At 42.4% G+C, this 22,500-nt stretch overlaps 2 protein-coding genes across 3 annotated transcripts in view; both read left to right on the top strand.

Annotated features, from left to right (window-relative positions):
- The first annotated feature begins 735 nt into the window (after positions 1-735).
- On the top strand, positions 736-6,876 carry oaz1b (ornithine decarboxylase antizyme 1b). Its single transcript, XM_067423842.1, is given in 6 exon segments — positions 736-959; positions 4,288-4,339; positions 4,341-4,427; positions 4,500-4,672; positions 4,862-4,947; positions 6,306-6,876. Coding segments are annotated over 6 exon segments (681 nt in total). The 5' UTR covers positions 736-828; the 3' UTR covers positions 6,458-6,876.
- A 6,789-nt stretch (positions 6,877-13,665) lies between these two features.
- The window catches only part of LOC137045827 (E3 ubiquitin-protein ligase UHRF2-like), a 52,596-nt gene continuing 43,761 nt past the window's right edge, over positions 13,666-22,500 (top strand). Inside the window, exon 1 of one of the 2 annotated variants that reach the window (XM_067422750.1) lies at positions 13,666-13,991. In XM_067422750.1, the coding sequence (XP_067278851.1) occupies positions 13,839-13,991 (153 nt within the window). In that variant the 5' untranslated portion in view covers positions 13,666-13,838. Of the gene's footprint in view, positions 13,992-14,108; positions 14,132-22,500 lie in introns of those variants that run through there. The other variant, XM_067422751.1, reaches the window with a different exon arrangement.

Below are 22,500 nucleotides of genomic sequence, written 5' to 3'. Positions count from 1 at the left end.
TATGTGTGTGTGTGTGTGTGTTGGGTTGGGTAGGTTCAGGGGCAGTGTTTGTGTGTGTGTGTGTGTGTGTGTGTGTGTGATGGGTAGGTTCAGGGGCAGTGTTTGTGTGAGTGTGTGTGATGGGTAGGTTCAGGGGCAGTGTTTGTGTGTGTGTGTGTGTGTGATGGGTAGGTTCTGGGGCAGTGTGTGTAGAAAATACGGTTTGTACAGTATAAACGCCTATGTAATGTCCCCATATGTCACAAAAACAAACGCTCGCGTGTGTGTGTGTGTGTGTGTGTGTGTGTGTGTGTGTATGTATGTAGGCTAATGTGTGTGTGTGAGTTTGCTAACAGGTTATTTTCAGGTAAAATGATGACTGCAGTTTTTATGTTGTAAAATAATATTATTCGAGATGTATATGAATGTATGTCTTTATTTCGCTCGTAACCCTTTCTCTGTGACACGCGCCACACAAACACAAACGCGCTGTGAGGACATCAACAACACAATCAACACTCAAACGCAAAACTACACACACTTCCTCTCAGTAATTTTCCACTCTCTGAACAAACGCAACGACCGAGCGTACTATAGCGAAGGCGTGACTCATGAATATTAATGACGCCAGCTGACGTACGCTCACACACTGAGCCGATTGGCTGAGAGCACCGCGTATTGTATAATAAGCACTCACGTGACCGGGTGGTCACCATGAATATTCATGAGCTTCGCCTTCGCCATAGTAGCGCTGCGTGTGTTTAGTTCGCGTCTCCGCCTCCGGTCTCCTCACTTACTGCAGACCGCAGACGAGCGCACACAGGCCGGCGTGAACTCTCCCGAGGCCGGATGGTAAAATCCAACCTCCAGCGGATCCTAAACAGTCATTGCTTTGCCCGTGAGAAAGAAGGAAAGAAACAGTGTGAAAGCAGCAGCATCATGGAGGCGCTCAGTAACAGTATTAATGACATGATGGGCAGGTGAGACAGACTTTAACAGCCCGTTTAACGTTACACATGGAAGATCCTCACAGCACTTTATAAAGTCATGATAGTGAGGCCTGTTGGCTTTAATGTGCGTTTTAAAGCGGGTTTAGTGGGAGTTATTTCCTTGACAGGGCCCGGGGGGCTAATGCTAATGCTAGCAGCTGTTTTCCCCTCACGCTCAAAAACTGTGTTTGCTCCACTTAACACACAATAAACTATATCTGTGAAGAGTCTAAAAGATCAAAGAACATCTCTATTTATCGTCCTGTCGTGTCAGTGTTGTGTTAAGATGATAAACTCAGTCTGAGGTAAATGTGTGGCCTAATAAAATCCAGTCCTTTAAATGCACATTGTGGTCGCAATGTGATGTAACTGCGATGTGTGTGTGTGTGTGTTTGGCGAACGACGGACGCTCTTATTGTGTTAATTTCGTTAAAAAGTCTTGTTGTGATCGTTGACGTCGAAGGCCTCGCTCTTTAACGCATCGTGACGTCACCGCCCTCGGGCCTTTGATCGCGCCGGCGAGTATTTATTTATTTTTCAGTATTATACATTTCAGTTAGATCGTTTATGCCTATGATTGCGTATGATCGGGATGGCACGAGGGCCGGAAGTACTTGATTTTATTGTACTGTTGCGCAACATCCTTGCTATGACTTTATGACCCATATTTTTTATTTTTTTTTATTTTTGTTGCGTCAAACCACGTGACCTTGTGCTGACGTCACCATATGATCATTTTTGCGGAAGTGTTCATTGTTAATGTTGTGAAACTTTATTTGGGGTAATGTGATCCATTTGGGAGGCATGGGAAATGATGACGCACGTGATTTTGTTTTGAAAAGATTCATGCTGACAATCATTTATTTTATTTTTATTAACTAGTCATTTTGTGGCCTGAAACATCAAACAAATGAGCATTAAACGGCATAATAGAAATGTGTGTTTGCAACCAAAAACAATTTTTTTTTTTTTACAGCTCAGTTTTTTTTGCCAAATCCTGGGAAGCGATATGGCAAAATATTATTTTATATATATAAAAAGTTACGGCTCTTAAAATAAGAGCAAAACTAAATTTCTTACGGTGTATCATTGATATTCATTTTTACAATATATTTTTTAAAACACAAAAAAATTGCCTTAAAATAAAACCCTGGAGAAATAAATAAGAATAAATACATGTGTGTATATCATTAAATAAATGGAAATTAATAAATAGGTGTGTCTCATATATATATATATATATATATATATATATATATATATATATATATATATATATATATATATATATATATATATATATATATATGACACATTTATTAAATAAAGATTTTTATAAGTGTGTCTAAAATAAAATTGGTTATGAAAGTATCAAAATTGCTAAAGCTGAGCTTAAAATACATTTAAAAATATATATTTTTTATAAGTATAAAAGTGTAAACATTATTTATTAAAAAAAAGTTCTAGAAGCTAATGGTGTTAATAATGTGACTAAATGTATGTGGTTATCATCATCATAACGCTGGATGAAAATGCCAAGACGTGCGTAAAATATAAAAACATCCTAAAAAAAACCCAGAAAGCTTCTTTTTTTTTTTTCAGCTTGAAATGAACATGTTGTAAATCTAACTGATCGGTGTTACGTTTTATTTAATCAGCTTAAAAATGCATATTTGTGATTATATTATACTGTATAAAGGACATTTCCCCCCAAATCTTATTAATGTGTGCTTCATCTTTCATTGTAAATTCTTAAATTTGCATAAATGATATAAAAATTATAATAATAAAAGAAATATTATATATAATCATAAAAATTTGAATAATAAGACGCCAGTCAAATTATATAATTTACACTGGAAAATTACTGCATTAATCATGAGATTAAATCGCCAGGATGGAGACAGGAGACCTGAATGAGTCGGAGTCGATTCTTTCAAATGATTCGAGCCGGTTCATGAACGAGTCATTGAATCACTGAATCGATTCGCTCAAACGTTGAATCGTTGAGTGTTTTGAGATGTAAATGCTCATAATACAGAGTGCAGACAATACAATAACATCAAATAAACGGTGAGAAATCACTTTCATCTAATAAAGCATAACAAGTAGATTTAAATGCATTTAAAAAAATATTAAATAATAAGAATATATTGAATACAGCATTTCAGTTTAATATAGAATATTCTAAAATGATAAACTTAATAGTAATGATAAACATTTGATTATAAAATGAAAATAAAAATGTAAGTAAAAATATATATTAAATAAGTATATTGAACAAAAAACTAAATATTTTAAAATGATATAAAAACAAGTGCTCATTTAGATTATAAATACGAATTAGAATAGCTACATAGAAACACAATCGCACCTGTATTGTTATTAGTAATCGCATGCTTATGAAATTAACTATCGCCGTTTATCTTATTAAACATTAATTTTGTCATAATTCGCTATAACCAAAGTAAACGGTACACAAAACCGTATTTTCTGCAAGCTTCGAGGATCATTGGAGACTCCAAAAGAAAACTAAATAACCAAATATAAGGAGTCCATATAATTCTATAATATAATAAATGTGTTCACACCTAAGAACCCATGACAAAAAGAAATGACTAAGAACATTTACAGAATTCATCACGGTGTATAGTATAGGGGTGTACAACATAGGAATTATACAATTCAGTGTTTATTTTTGTGCAGCATGGACTTCAGTGTTTAATTTGTGTGACTTTACCTAAGCGTTTGATATGTGTATGTATATATCGCACATGCTTTCCTCCAGCTGAGCCGGTGCGCTTTACCTGACGGCTCAGGGTTAGGCCCGGCAGCGGCGCACGCTCTGGGACTGACAATAATTCACACTGACAAAATAATAAAGGACATTCTTCTTCTTTTAACTAATAATAGACATTCTTCTAAATAGCTAAGCATTATTAATAATAAAAATCATAATAATAAAAAAATCATAATAATAAGAAGAAGAATCTTACAAATGGTCATGCCATTATTAATGTGAATGAATGGTACTCCACATCATCATCACTTTCGTACACCCCAATACGTGTAATTGTATGCTAATTGTTTCAAAAAACGCGCTGTAAAATAATGCATTGTAATGGTAATTTCTCATCCAAACAGCGATTGCTGGAGTGAGCTTCTCAACCCCCACACTATTAACAGTACTCACAATTTGATTCGTAATTCTCTCTCTCTCTCTCTCTCTCTCTCTCTCTCTCTCTCTCTCTCTCTCTCTCTCTCTCTCTCTCTCTCTCTCTCTCTCTCTCTCTCTCTCTCTCTCTCTCTCTCTCTTCAGTCTGTCCGTGTGCTGCAGTAGTACCACTGGTCCAGGGCCTCTGTGGTGTTCCTGATGCCCCTCACCCACCTCTGAAGATCCCAGGTGGGCGAGGGAATGGAGCAAGGGATCACTCATCCGCAGCTCGGCAGCTGTACTCGGTACTCACTCTCTCACTCACTCACACACACACACACACCCGGAGCTGTTTCTAAGTGTGTTGTTCTCTTCAGGACAGGAAGTTGACTGTGACAGAAGAGCCAGCGGGGGCCGGTTGCCCTCGGATACTGCACTTCCAGAGCCGGCCCACCGTATCCCGGATTGTCCAATGGGAAGCGGCGCTCCGAGGGGAAGGCCTGTTCGTGGAGATGCCCTCTGACCCCTTCCCCGAGGGCAGCAAGGAGAGGTCAGCGCCTAGCAACTGCACACAGAGCCATAGCAACGCCAAGGAAACATTGGAATTAAACGGATTTAAAAATATTGAATAAATATATTTAATATAATACTTTATGTATAAATATTAAGTACATATAAAAATATAGGCAAATATTTTGATAATAAATTAGATTAAAATAACGTGTGTGTGTGTTTTCAGCTTCATCTCTCTGCTGGAGTTTGCTGAAGAACATCTGAAGGTGCTCAGAGTGTTCGTCTGCTTCTATAAGAACAGGGACGATCGTGGTACGTGAGTGTGTGTGAGAGTGTGAGTGTATATTAGGGGTGTAACTATACACTCGTGTCGATTCGATAGGTATCTCGATGCTGAACTCACGATACGATATATATCACGATGCTGAACTCACGATTCGATATATATCACGATGCTGAACTCACGATACGATATGTATCACGATGCTGAACTCACGATACGATATGTATCACGATGCTGAACTCACGATACGATATGTATCTCGATGCTGAACTCACAATACGATATATATCACGATACTGAACTCACGATACGATATATATCACAATACTGAACTCACGATACGATATATATCACAATACTGAACTCACGATACGATATATATCACAATACTGAACTCACGATACGATATATATCACAATACTGAACTCACGATACGATATGTATCACGATGCTGAACTCACGATACGATATGTATCACGATGCTGAACTCACGATACGATATGTATCTCGATGCTGAACTCACGATACGATATATATCACAATACTGAACTCACGATACGATATATATCACGATGCTGAACTCACGATTCGATATGTATCTCGATGCTGAACTCACGATACGATATATATCACAATACTGAACTCACGATACGATATATATCACGATGCTGAACTCACGATACGATATGTATCTCGATGCTGAACTCACGATTCGATATATATCACGATCCTGAACTCACGATTCGATATATATATCACGATGCTGAACTCACGATACGATAGGTATCTCAATACTGAACTCACGATACGATATATATCACGATGCTGAACTCACGATACGATAGGTATCTCAATACTGAACTCACGATACTATATATATCACGATACTGAACTCACGATACGATATATATCACGATGCTGAACTCACGATTCGATATATATCACGATGCTGAACTCACGATACGATAGGTATCTCGATGCTGAACTCACGATACGATATATATCACGATGCTGAACTCACGATACGCTAGGTATCTCAATACTGAACTCACGATACGATATATATCACGATGCTGAACTCACGATACGATATATATCACAATACTGAACTCACAATACGATATATATCACGATGCTGAACTCACAATACGATATATATCACAATACTGAACTCACGATACGCTAGGTATCTCAATACTGAACTCACGATACGATATATATCACGATGCTGAACTCACAATACGATATATATCACGATACTGAACTCACAATACGATATATATCACGATGCTGAACTCACAATACGATATATATCACGATGCTGAACTCACGATACGATCTAGAGTGTGTGTGTGTGTTCACACGCTGACCTGTCCTCTCTCCTCAGTTAAGCTGGTTCGCACCTTCAGCTTTCTGGGCTTTGAGATGGTGAAGCCGAGCCACAGTCTGACCTCCGCTGACCCCTGGCTGATCTCCGCTCGACCCGACGTCCTGTTCATGGCCTACAGCTTCGACAGGGACTCCTCGGACGAAGACTAGCTGACCCCTGGACGACCTCTGGCTGAAACCTCGCTCGACCCTCCTCATGCTTTTCTTTATGCCATGTTTTGTTTTCTGGAATGTATAAAAGGTCATGTGGTACGCCAGCTCTGGCTTCTGATTGGATATGATCATTCTGCTCATGGTCAGATTGACCGACACTCTCTCTGAATGTGTGTGTGTGTGTGTTAGCCACACACTCAAGGCTCTTGACCTCTCGCTGTCGTCTCTGGATTTGTATATCAGGTGTGTGTGTGTGTGTGTGCTTTCGTTGTGTTCTGGCTGTTACTGCATTCCCTCTCATGGTTTATTTCATGTTGTTTTTGAACTTTGACCCAGGGCCTATTGCACAAAACTAGGATAAGAGATTAAGCCGAGATATATTGGTGAGCTTATCGTCTGAAGGCCAAATTTAGGACACCTTTCGTATAAATGTACCGTAGACACACACACACACACCAACTTATCATAATGAAAAATAACTATATTATTGGATAAATTGAGCCAGGATCACAGATATCTCGGCTTAATCCCTTATCCTAGTTTTGTGCGATAGGCCCCTGTAGTGAAACATTTACTTTCTGTGATAATAAAACCCTTATTTAAAGACCACACGTGTCATGTGATTGATTCTGCGGCCTCTGATTGGTCCAGTTGGAGTCATGTGATTGATTCTGCAGCCTCTGATTGGTCTTCACTACAGGACTTTGATGGGCAGGAAGTGATCCAGCAGCAGCAAAAACACTCCCTGCGTTTCAATTCGCACACTGTCCATACTAAATAGTTCTCGAAAATAGTACGTCCCAAATCGTAGTATGCTGAATAAGTGCTCCAAAGATACCCGGATGGGTTACTATTTCCGGTCCGAATCCGAAGAATAGCTCGATGGGCACTCTGACTCTAACGGTTGATATTACCCACAACCCATTGCGAGTTGGACGAGGATTTGATTAGAACTACAAACACGGATAAAAAGCGTTGAAAAACTACAAACATGGCGGATGTGTGAGTCAGACGGTTATGTAGAGAAGTTTAGATAAAGGGGTTTGAGTGACCCTATCAATATTTAACCTGACAAAAATATATTTATTCAGTGTTGTCCACATTATATTTCACCTGCAGCAGCATTGTGAACTTTTGTAATGACACGTTTGGCCATTAACTTTTAAATGCATCATTATTATTAAACTGCGAACACATGAGGAGAGTCTCTGCATTGAAGACACACACATGGCGGATCAGCGAGCGAGAGAGTGTGTGTGTGTGTGTGCGGCTACATTTCTCTCCGATACGGTAGGAGATTAAACTGAATGTGGAGGATTTGAACTGTGACGAATCTGACGATGATTGACAGGCCAGATAAACGGTTATGGGATGCACGTAACTAAGCGACAGAGTCCGGTAAAGATGGCGAAGTAGTCCCAAAGCTTGCACTTTTCTGCTACACACTCAAAAGTATATACTTCTTCTTCACAAAAAGAGTACATACTTTTAGGACGTAGTATAAGTAGGCGAATTGGGATGCAGCAATGTTAAGTTGGATCTTATTTACCGTTGTTAGCACACATTACTGCTCTCAGAGTGAAAAGAGTTCGTGGCTGTAATCTTTAATCAATATCTGAAGAGGAAAGTCTGGTCTGGAATGGCGTCCCGTTCCGATGATGTCAATTTGACTGTTCTTACACTGAGGAACACACACACACACACACACACACACACGCTCGGGGTTTAACAACTGTACACACTTCTACTGCCGGACACTAGGTGGCGCGAGAATTCAGATCTGTGAGGCCTAAACTCAACCTGCTCCTGAAACACACAAACTCAGACACCTACTCTCACACACACCTATTCTCACATTTTCACACACTTATACTAACTCACACTCACTCACTAACTCACACACCTATACACAAACACACTCACTAACTCACACACCTATACACACACTCACTAACTCACACACCTATACACACACACACACTCACTAACTCACGCACACCTATACACTCACACATTCTCTCACACTCTGTCTCTCTCACTAACTCACTTGCACACACACACACACATACACTTTCACTCTCTCAGAAACTCAGACACCTATACTCACACTAACTCATTAAGCTCACTCTCACTAACTCACACACACACACTTATACTAACTCACACTCACTAGCTTACACACACCTATACTCTCACAAACGTATACTCACACACACTCTCTCTCTCACACACACACACACACTCACTCTCACACCTATACTCACTCACACACACACACACACACACTCACGAACTCTCTCTCTCTCACACACACACACACTTACTCACACACACTCTCACTAACTCTCTCTCACACACACACACTCACTCTCACACACCTATACTCACTCACACACACTCACTCTCACACACCTATACTCTCACACACACACTCTCTCTCACACACACACACACACACACACACACAAACAACCATCACACACACACACACTCACTAACTCTCTCTCACACACACACACTCACTCACTCTCACACACCTATACTCACTAACACACTCTTACTAACTCTCTCTCTCACACACACACACTCACTCTCACACCTATACTCACTAACACACTCTCACTAACTCTCTCTCACACACACACACTCACTCACTCTCACACACCTATACTCACTAACACACTCTTACTAACTCTCTCTCTCACACACACACACACACTCACTCTCACACACCTATACTCACTAACACACTCTCACTAACTCTCTCTCTCACACACACACACTCACTCTCACACACCTATACTCACTAACACACTCTCACTAACTCTCTCTCTCACACACACACACACACACACTCACTCTCACACACCTATACTCACTAACACACTCTCACTAACTCTCTCACACACACACACACTCACTCTCACACACCTATACTCACTAACACACTCTCACTGACTCTCTCTCTCACACACACACACTCACTCTCACACACCTATACTCACTAACACACTCTCACTAACTCTCTCACACACACACACTCACTCTCACACACCTATACTCACTAACACACTCTCACTAACTCTCTCTCTCACACACACACACTCACTCTCACACACCTATACTCACTAACACACTCTCACTAACTCTCTCTCTCACACACACACACTCACTCTCACACACCTATACTCACTAACACACTCTCACTAACTCTCTCTCTCTCACACACACACTCACTCTCACACACCTATACTCACTAACACACTCTAACTCTCTCTCTCACACACACACACACACACACTCACTCTCACACCTATACTCACTAACACACTCTCACTAACTCTCTTTCACACACACACTCACTCTCACACACCTATACTCACTAACACACTCTCACTAACTCTCTCTCTCTCACACACACACTCACTCTCACACACTCACTCACTCACACACTCACTCACTCACTCACTCACTCAATCACACACACACTCACTCACACACTCACACACTCAATCACACACTCACTCACTCACACACTCAATCACACAGAGATGACTGTTCTGGGTTTGTAGGGCTTTAAACTGAAGATCATCTTTAGAGCTTGAGTGTAGGTGGATCCAGAACTTCAAGGCTCTTTTTTTAATGGTTAGATTAAGGGGCAGTCGGCCCAGCTCCGGCCTGCATGCGTTGTTCGGTGTGTTTCTGTGGACGTGGAGGATGTTTCGACAGAACTCTACATGTAGGCCTTCTACAGGGTGTTTGTCCCAGACCTTATGGCTGAAGTTACTCGCTGGGCCCCAGACCTCACTTCCGTACAGTGCAATGGGCAGGATGACGCTATCGAATATCTTTGTCCAGATTCTAATGGGGATGTCTATTTTAAATAATTTCATTCGTATAGCGTGCAGGGCTCTGCGGGCTTTTGCAAGTAATGTTTTAATTGCTAATTTAAAGTTTCCAGTGGGTGTTAGAACCAGACCAAGATAATTATAATGTAAAGTGTGTTGAATTGTGCTGTTGTTTACAGTAAATATATGTTTATGTTCCAGATTTCTGGGTTTCTTCTGAAAAATCATGATCTTAGTTTTTTGGGAGTTGACTTCTAAGGACCAGTCCTGGCAGTATTTAGTTAAGATGTCGAGGTTTTTCTGGAGGCCTTCTGGTGTTTTAGACAGAATTAGTAAGTCGTCTGCATACAGTAAATATTTGACTTCTGTGTCAAACAGTTGAAGTCCTGGACTCTCTGATTGGTCCAATAGATCTGCCAATTCATTAATATAAATGTTAAATAGAGTTGGGCTGAGGCAGCAGCCCTGTCTGACCCCTCGCTGTTGGGAAAAATATTCTGTTCTTTGATGACCAATTTTTACTGCACATTTATTTTTGTTATACATGTTTTTTATCAAGTCATATGTTTTTCCCCCAATACCACTTTGAATGATTTTATAAAACAATCCTTTATGCCAAATGGAATCAAAAGCCTTCCTGAAATCGACGAAGCAAGCAAATATTTTTCCTTCCTTCTTTTGGTGTACATGTTGGTTTAGTAATGTGTGTAGTGTGTGAATATGATCAGTGGTTCGATGTTTGGGGAGAAAGCCAATTTGAGATTTGCTGATGACATTGTGCTGCTTTAAGAAGGCTGAAATCCGGGAGTTGATTATAGAACAGAATACTTTTCCCAAATTGCTGGTTACACAGATTCCTCTGTAGTTATTAGGATCTGTTTTGTCTCCACTTTTAAAGATGGGAGAGATGAGCCCTGTATTCCAGACCTCTGGAAAAACCCCTGAACTCAGAATCAGGTTGAAAACTTTAAGCAGAGCGTTCTGAAGTTCAGGAGAGCTGTATTTAAGCATCTCATTTTTTATGTTGTCGGGGCCACAGGATTTATTCGATTTGAGGGATTTCAGTTTTCCACGAAGTTCCTCTTGGGTTATTGGATAATCTAGGGGATTCTGGTTGTTTTTGATGCATGACTCAAGAGCGTTTAATTTTTCAAGGATTTTTAATTGGTTGGGATTATTTAAAGGGTCAGTTTGATGGGTATAGATGTTCTCAAAATAATCTTTCCAAATCTGATCATCTTGTATGGCTGGTTCGTGTGGCTTTGTAGAGTTTAACCTGTTCCACATGCTCCAGAACTGGCCCTGATCAGCGGTGTGTTCAATCTTTTGAAGCGTGTTGTTATAATGATCCAGCTTCTTCTGTCTCAGTGTGTTTTTGTACTGTTTCAGAAGCTCTGAGTGTTTGAAGCGTAACTCAGGGTTGACTGGATCTTTGTGTTTTTGATTTGAAATGAGTCGTAGCTCTCGTCGAATTCTTTTACAGTCGTGATCAAACCATTTCTCAGAAGGTTTATGTTTAGTGTGTTTTTTGTGCTTGTGTGGTGTCAATTTATCTAAATTAGCTTTTTTTGCTATATTTTCAAAAATGTCATTAATATGTTTAATTGCTAAATTAATTCCCAGCCGGTTAATATCATATATTGAATTACTAAACGTTGTTAAGGAATTGACTATTTCGTTTGACTTTAATGCATTAATATATGATTCAGCAGTGCTATGAGTCCATCTATAGGATGTGTTGAGTTTGTATAGGGGGATTGGCTTATGTATTTCTCTTGGTCTGATGTTTTCACCTTTAATGGAAACATTGATCTGGCTGTGATCAGACAGGGGAGACTGAGTGTTGACGGTAAATGCACTGAAATTGGAGGGGCTTAGATTGGATAAGGCATAATCTACAACACTGTTCCCGAGATTTGTGCTACAGGTAAAGTGACCACAGGAATCTTCTTTGATTCTACCGTTCAGGATATAAAGACCTAACGTTTGACACAGATGGGCTACCTCCTTCCCATGTCTATTGACTCCAGCATCCTGGTTATTTCTTCTGGGTAGGGTATTGAAGAGGTCTCGGGGCATTTGTGTGAACAGATGTTTATCTCCTGAATTATCAGTGTAGTCTGGTTCTAAACCAGTTCGGGCATTTAAATCTCCACATAAGAGAATTTTCCCCTGGGTTTGATATTGATGAATTTCTCCCTGTAAAGTGTGAAATATCTCTTCGTTGTAATATGGAGAATCTGATGGAGGGATATAAATTCCACAGATAAAGAGGTCTTTATCCAAAATTCCAAGGTTTTTATCCAATTTTAACCAAATGTGGTTTTTGCCTTGCTGTACTGGAGATGTAAAAGGGGCAAGATCATTCTTTATCCATATGACTAATCCTCCAGAGTCTCTGCCACGATGGACTGAGGTAATTTTCCAGGAGGGCAGAATGATCTCAGAGTAACCTGCAGGACACTGAGTGGACACATCGGATCTACACCAGGTTTCTATTAGGATTAATATATCAACATTTGTGATGCTATTTAAGAATTCTGAGTTTGTGCTTTTCAAACCAAATGTTTTAGAGCATAGACCCTGAATATTCCAAAAACTAATATTTAACATATTTTGATCAGAGATTAAAGTACTGCTGTTTAACTGAAGGCAAAACCAAAAACCTTTTACACAATAAAAATAAAAGTAATAAAATAAAATAAAAAATAAGAAAAATAAGTAATACTAACAGTAGGGCAAGTATAACAATAGAAAAACCCATAAAATTAGAAATGAATCTTAAAATGAATACTCACTAACACACACTTTCACTAACTCTCTCTCTCACACACACACACACACACACTCACTCTCACACACCTATACTCACTAACACACACTCTCACTAACTCTCTCTCTCACACACACACAGGGGCGTGGGACTGGGGGGATAAAGGGTACTGAGTAACCAGGGCCCGAGGCAGGGGAGGGGCCTTAGAAGTCAGTTTTCTATACATACAGATACATGGTACGGGGGCCCAGCAAGATGGTTTGTACCCAGGGCCCAAAATTTGGTGCTACGCCCCTGCACACACACACACTCACTCTCACACACACACCTATACTCACCCACACACTCTCACTCTCTCTCTCTCACACACACACTCACTAACTCACACACACCTATATATATATATATATATATATAGGCCTTGCTGTTTCACAACAAATTAAACATGAAATAAAAGTGATTCCCATAATAATAACTTTATAATTTAACAGTACAGAGATGAGTGTTATTATCGGGAAGCGTCACTGTCTCTTTAAAGGCTCTTATTTTCCCACATATTTACATTCCGCGAGATTTCCCATCGCCTCGCGAGATTTGGCGTGACCCCCGTTTGCGAGACGCGCGTTTCCCCCGCAGAGGAGCGCGCATGGATCCCTGAGCGCGCTCGCTCGCGCGCACACACGCCCCCGACACCCCCAAAACACACGCACTTTTCCGCTCTCGCTCGGTCTGTTTGACGCTCGTCGATCGCGGCGCGATGTGGATTCAAATCCGGACCATCGACGGGAAGGAGACGCGCACGGTGGAGGATCTGTCGCGCCTCACGAAGATCGAGTCGCTGCGCGTGAAGATCCGGGACATCTTCAACGTCAAGCCCGAGCAGCAGAGGCTCTTCTACCGCGGCAAACAGGTACGATCCGCTTCCGGTGCCGCGGGGATTCGGTTCAGTCCGGAACGCGCTCATAACTGATCCGGATTCAGCCAGAAAACTTCCTGCCTCAGAGCCGCGCGCGAGCCGCTCAAGCGCGTCAGTGACGCGCGCGCGTGCCTGTGAGTGTTGAGTGACAGTTGATGTGACATGTGGCCTGAGCTTCACATGTTTACATGTTTATTGTGTGTGTGTGTGTGTGTGTGTGTGTGTGTGTGTGTGTGTGTGTGTGTGTTGAGTGACAGTTGATGTGACATGTGGCCTGAGCATCACATGTTTACAGTGTGTGTTTGTTGTGTGTGTGTGTGTGTGTGTGTGTGTGTGTGTGTGTGTGTGTGTTGAGTGACAGTTGATGTGACATGTGGCCTGAGCTTCACATGTTTACATGTTTATTGTGTGTGTGTGTGTGTGTGTGTGTGTTGAGTGACAGTTGATGTGACATGTGGCCTGAGCATCACATGTTTACAGTGTGTGTTTGTTGTGTGTGTGTGTGTGTGTGTGTGTGTGTTGAGTGACAGTTGATGTGGCCTGAGCATCAAATGTTTACTGTGTGTGTGTGTGTGTGTGTGTAGAGTGAATGTTGATGTGACATGTGGCCTGAGCATCACATGTTTACAGTGTGTGTGTGTGTGTGTGTGTGTTGAGTGACAGCTGATGTGACACGTGAACTGAGCATCATGTTTTCAGGTTTATATTGTGTGTGTGTGTGTGTGTGTGTGTGTGTGTGCTTGTTTTTGTGACATATGAGGACACAAATGTGTATAATGCCATGGGTATGACACAGGTATTACAGGAGAGGGTGAAATATGAGGACATTACCCATGGCCCCACTTTACAAAAGGCTTATAAATCACACAATCACAAATGTACTGACGGTTTGTAATATGTAATTATCATTAATTAGTGATTATAACGATTTTAAAAAGACCTATGGAGCTAGATGAGTTAGGTCATTAAATATGACAAAATGAATTTGAATTGTATAAATTAAATTATTATCATTATTGGATTTTTGACAAGTGTAATCTAACAAAATTGAATATATATGTGTACTCACACACACACACTCACTCCCTCACACACTCACTCCCTCACACACTCGCTCCCTCACACACTCACTCCCTCACACACTCGCTCCCTCACACACTCACTCCCTCACACACTCGCTCACTCACACACTCACTCCCTCACTCAAACACTCACTCACACACTCTTTTACACACACACTCACTCACTCCCTCACTAAAACACACACTCACTCACTCCCTCACACACACACACACTCGCTCACTCACACACTCGCTCACTCACACACTCACTCCCTCACACACTCACTCACTCACACACTCGCTCACTCACACACTCACTCACACACTCACACACTCACACTCACTCACATACTCACACACTCCCTCACACACTCACACACACTCACTCACACACTCCCTCACACACTCCCTCACACACACACTCCCTCACACACTCACTCACTCACACACTCGCTCACTCACATACTCACTCTCACACACACTCACTCACACACTCACTCACTCACACACTCCCTCACACACACACTCCCTCACACACTCACTCACTCACACACTCACTCACTCACACACTCGCTCACTCACATACTCACTCTCACACACGCTCACACACACACTCACTCACAGACTCACACACACATACACACACACACACTCCCTCACACACTCACTCACTACCTCACACACTCACACACACACTCACTCACACACTCACTCCCTCACACACTCACTCAAACACACACTCACTCACTCACACACTCGCTCACTCACACACTCACTCGCTCTCACACACACTCACTCACACACTCACTCCCTCACACACACGCTCACTCACTCACACACTCGCTCACTCACATACTCACTCTCACACACACTCACTCACACACTCACTCACACACTCACTCACAGACTCACACACACATACACACACACACACTCCCTCACACACTCACTCACTACCTCACACTCACACACACACTCACTCACACACTCACTCCCTCACACACTCACTCAAACACACACTCACACACTCGCTCACTCACACACTCACTCACTCGCTCACACACACACTCACTCACACACTCACACACACACGCTCACTCACACACTCACTCCCTCACACACACGCTCACTCACACACTCACTCCCTCACTCACTCACTCCCTCACACACTTACTCCCTCACTCACTCCCTAACACACTTACTCCCTCACACACTCACTCACACACACACTCACTCACACACTCACACAAACACTCACTCACTTACTCACACACTCACTCCCTCACACACTCACTCCCTCCCTCACACACTCACTCACACACACACACACTCACTCACACACACTCACACACTCTCACACACACACACTCACTCACACTTACTCACTCACACACTCACTCCCTCACACACTCACTCCCTCACACACTTACTCCCTCACACACACACTCACACACTCACTCACTTACTCACACACTCATCCCTTACACACTCACACACACACTCACTCACACACTCACACTTACTCACTCACACACTCACTCCCTCACACACTCACTCCCTCACACACTTACTCCCTCACACACTCACTCACACACACACACACACTCACTCACTTACTCACACACTCATCCCTTACACACTCACACACACACACTCACTCACACACTCACATACTCACTCACTCACACACACACTCACACACTCACTATAACACTCACACACTCACTCACACACACACTCTCACACACTTAATCACACACTAAATCACTCAATCACACACTAAATTACTCACTCACTCACTCACACTCAATCACTCACTCACATACTCACTCACACACTAAATCACTCACACACTCACTCACTCGCACACTTACTCACTCACACTCAATCACTCACTCACATTCCACTCACACACTAAATCACTCACACACTCACTCACTCGCACACTTACTCACTCACTCACACTCAATCACTCACTCACATACTCACTCACACACTCACTCAAACACTCACTCACATACCCACTCACACACTCACTCACTCGCACACTTACTCACTCACACTCAATCACTCACTCACTCACTCGCACATTCACTCACTCACTCACTCAATCACACACTCAATGACTCACACTCTCACTCACATGCACACTCACTCACTCACTCACACTCACTCACACACACTCACTCACTCACACACACACTCACTCACATGCACACTCACTCACTCACACTCACTCACTCACTCACTCACACACACACTCAATCACTTTCACACTCACTATAACACTCACTCACTCACACACTCACTCACACGCACACTCACTCACACACACACTCACTCACTCACACACTCACTCACTCACTCACTCACACACTCACACACTCACTCAAACACCACTATAACACTCACTCACTCGCACACTCACTCACACACACACACACTCACTCACACACTCAATCACACACTCACTCACATTCCACTCACACACTAAAACATTCACACACTAAATCACACACTCACACTCACTCACTCACACACACACTCACTCTCACTCACTCACTCACTTACTCACACATTCACTCACTCACTCGCACACTCACTCACTCACTTACTCACATACTCACTCACTCACTCACACAATCAATAATACACACTCAATCACTCACACACACTCACTCACGCACACACTCACTTACTCACACACTCAATCACACACTCACTCACTCACACACTCAATCACACACTCACTTACTCACAAACTCAATCACACACTCACTCACTCAATCACACACTCACTCACTTACTCACACACTCACTCACACACTCACTCACACACTCACTCACTCACACACTCACTCACTCACTCACTCACTCACACACTCACTCACACACTCACTCACACACTCACTCACACACACACTCACTCACTCACACACACACACTCACTCACACACTCACTCACTCACTCACTCACACACTCACACACTCACTCACACACACTCACACACACATACTCACACACTCACACACAAACACTCACACTCACACACATTCCACTTACACACTAAATCACACACTCACTCACACACACACACTCACATACTCACACACACACACACACTCACTCACACACACACTCACTTACTCATTCACTTTCTCACTCGCTCACTCACTCACACTCACTCACTTTCTAACACACACACTTACTCACTCATTGACTCACTCACACACACACTCCCACACACACACTCACTTACAAACACACTCAGACACTCAAACACTCACACACACACTCACTCACTCACACACTCACTCACTCACACACTCAATCACTCACACACTCACTCACTCACTCACTCACTCACACAATCACTCACTCACACACTCAATCACTCATACACTTACTCACACACTCACTCTCACACACTCACTCACTCACTTACTCACACACTCACTCACTACTCACACACTTAATCACTCACTCACTCACTCACACACTCACTCACACACTAAATCACTCACACACTAAATCACTCACTCAGACACCCACTCACTCACACACTCACGCACTCACTTACACACTCACTCACTCACTCACTCACTCACACACACACACACACTCACACACACACTCACTCACACACTCACTCACTCACTTACTCACACACTCACTCACTACTCACACACTTAATCACTCACTCACTCACTCACACACTCACTCACACACTAAATCACTCACACACTAAATCACTCACTCAGACACCCACTCACTCACACACTCACGCACTCACTTACACACTCACTCACTCACTCACTCACTCACTCACACACTCACACACACACACACACTCACACACACACTCACTCACACACACACTCACACACTCACTCACTCTCACTCACTCACTCACTTACTCACACATTCACTCACTCACTCGCACACTCACTCACTCACTCACTCACTCACTCACACAATCAATAAGGCCATCCTTAAAAATATTCTTGTTTGCCGTAACCCGACCGACCCTGTCAATTTAGGGCCGACTCAATTTTTAATTTTTTTTCCCTTTTAGTCCGACCGACTTGCCGGTTGTAAATTGGCTTTAAGACCGACCAATTTCTTTTTTTACTTTTCAAACAACTAATACAACAGTAATAAAATAATATGAATTATATTTTAGTAAGTATTATAAATGTATTAATTGCCTGGGCCATACAAACGAAGGCTACGTTCTTTCGTTTATAGAAAAACCCGTGACGTCATCTATGTTTACACTATGGTTAGCGGATGTCACACTATGGCCTGCACGTGCGTTCGTTTCGGCCATGGTTTCGGCTCGGCTCATACTCTCATTCACTGTAACGTTAGACTGTTAAAGCCCTGTCGGAGATTTCGCCGCATTGTGTGACAGGAGTCAGGAGGACCATGGAGACGTTACACACACCAGGCAAGTGCACTGCAGAGGGGAGGGCTTTGAGCCCCGGCCCTTTTTGAAAATGAATCAAAAGTGCCCCTCTCAACATTTATCATTACTATATTGTGGCGAATAAAACAGATTTTGAATTATAATTAATATAACAACGTGTACAAAACAGTAACAAATGGCGGAAAAGCCGTTTATCTTGTCTCTGTCAGTCTGAAATGTCGTTGTCATAACGCTTTGCTATGGGTAGCGTGTGTTCTGCTCGACCCCAGCGCGTGGTGGGAGCGGCGGCACTGGTTGTAACTTGAAAAATAATGCTTTATGTATGGTTCTGTCGATGGATACACGTGCACTACAACAGCGATAATAAAAGAAAACGTGGGCAAAACGGTCTATCTTTGTAAACTGTCTTCAATGCATGCGAGTGCTGCCGTATGACCAGTCATTTTCGCCATCATCACTCAGTATATTCGCCAGAAGACGCGAATGAGAACCCTCTGCAGTGAGAGAAGATCTGTCTCTGTGCGCAGCGCGCGCACGTCTCACAGCACACAAATATTGAGTTCTTTCAAGTCTTGCGTTTGAACGGATAAACTCTCACAAAAAGTATGTCAACATGTCGATCTTGATGAGTATCCATCAGACAGTCTGTATATGCCTTAAGAGAACTTTATACAGTTGAGAAAGACGATGAATATCTCTGTATTAGGTCTTAAAGGGGCAGTAGCCTTTACTGCTGTCTGTCAAACAAAAGATAAGGACTCACTCACTGCTCTTGATTGAATAGCTGGTTATAGCTACTTAATTAATTGAATTCATAAAAACAACTTTTTGCTTTTTAATATTCAAATGCACTAGTCTATATCACCAGATGCGTTGGTCTGGCAAGAAGTGCAAGCCACTTCAGAGACACAGATAGTTGCGTGTTCTGAGTTAACACAATCGAGCGTAAAAATAAGAAACATATCACGGGAAAATACTAAAACGGGAAGACAGCGGGAAAAGAGCTAAAATACGTGAGAAACCCGGAAAAAAAGGGAGGGTTGACAGCTTTGAGTCAATGACAGCTAGCTGGTGGTTGGACCCTTTTCTTAAAGAATGCACCTGAAATTTATGCAATAAACATGTTTTTGACAAATATTTCAATTTGTTTGTGGTCTATATAGCCTGCAATTAGCTTACACGCCCGAAGGCACGGCTTGAAGACCCAGTCAGTGATGTCACGATATGCCAATTTGTTTAAATTCATACCTACGTAATCACCATCACCAAAAATGTACTTTTTTTTTGTATTAAAATTTGAAGAAAAAAAAATATAGACCTACCTACCGACCCTTTTTTTAAAAATGTTTACTGTTACTGCAAACCAAAATATTTTTAAGGATGGCCTAATACACACTCAATCACTCACACACACTCACTCACGCACACACTCACTTACTCACACACACTCAATCACACACTCACTCACTTACTCACACACTCAATCACACACTCACTTACTCACACACTCACTCACTCAATCACACACTCACTCACTCAATCACACACTCACTCACTTACTCACACACACATACTCACACACTCACACACAAACACTCACACTCACACACATTCCACTTACACACTAAATCACTCACACACTCACTCACACACACACTCCCTCACACACACTCACACACACACACACTCACATACTCACACACACACACACAATCACTCACACACACACTCACTTACTCATTCACTTTCTCACTCGCTCACTCACTCACACTCACTCACTTTCTAACACACACACTTACTCACTCACTGACTCACTCACACACACACTCCCACACACACACTCACTTACAAACACACTCAGACACTCAAACACTCACACACACACTCACTCACTAACTCACACACTCACTCACTCACACACTCAATCACTCACTCACTCACTCACTCACTCACTCACTCACTCACTCACACAATCACTCACTCACACACTCAATCACTCACACTTACTCACACACTCACTCTCACACACTCACTCACTCACTTACTCACACACTCACTCACTACTCACACACTTAATCACTCACTCACTCACTCACACACTCACTCACACACTAAATCACTCACACACTCACACACTAAATCACTCACTCAGACACCCACTCACTCACACACTCACGCACTCACTTACACACTCACTCACTCACACTCACTCACTCACTCACACACTCAATCACTTTCACACTCTCTCAAACACTCACTCACACACTCACACACTCACTCAAACACTCACTATAACATTCACTCACTCACACACACACTCAATCACACACTCTCTCACACACTCACACACACACACTCACTCACTCGCACACTCACTCGCTCACACACTCGCTCACACTCTCACACACACACTCACACACACACTCACTCTCACACACACTCACTCACTCTCACTCACTCACTCACTTACTCACACATTCACTCACTCACTCACTCACATACTCACATACTCACACACTCACTCACTCACTCACACACTCAATATTACACACTCAATCACTCACGCACTCACTCACTCACACATACACTCACTCCCTCACACACACACTCGCTCACTCACACACTCGCTCACTCACACACTCACTCCCTCACGCACTCGCTCACTCACACACTCACTCCCTCACGCACTCGCTCACTCACACACTCACTCCCTCACACACTCACTCACACACTCACTCACTTACTCACACACTCACTCACACACACACTCACTCCCTCACACACTCACATACTCACTCACACACACACTCACACACACACACACACACACACACACACACACTCACTCACATACTCACTCCCTCAATCACTCACTCACACACTCACTCAAACACTCACTATAACACTCACTTACACACACACACACACACACTCTCACACACTTAATCAACACTAAATCACTCACTCACACACTAAATCACTCACTCACATTCCACTCACACACTAAATCAC

Source organism: Pseudorasbora parva, chromosome 18 (assembly GCF_024679245.1).
Source record: "Pseudorasbora parva isolate DD20220531a chromosome 18, ASM2467924v1, whole genome shotgun sequence".
In the NCBI taxonomy this organism is placed as follows: domain Eukaryota; kingdom Metazoa; phylum Chordata; class Actinopteri; order Cypriniformes; family Gobionidae; genus Pseudorasbora; species Pseudorasbora parva.
The sequence above is the reverse complement of the archived record's forward strand: the minus strand, read 5'-3'. Positions and strand labels throughout refer to the sequence as shown.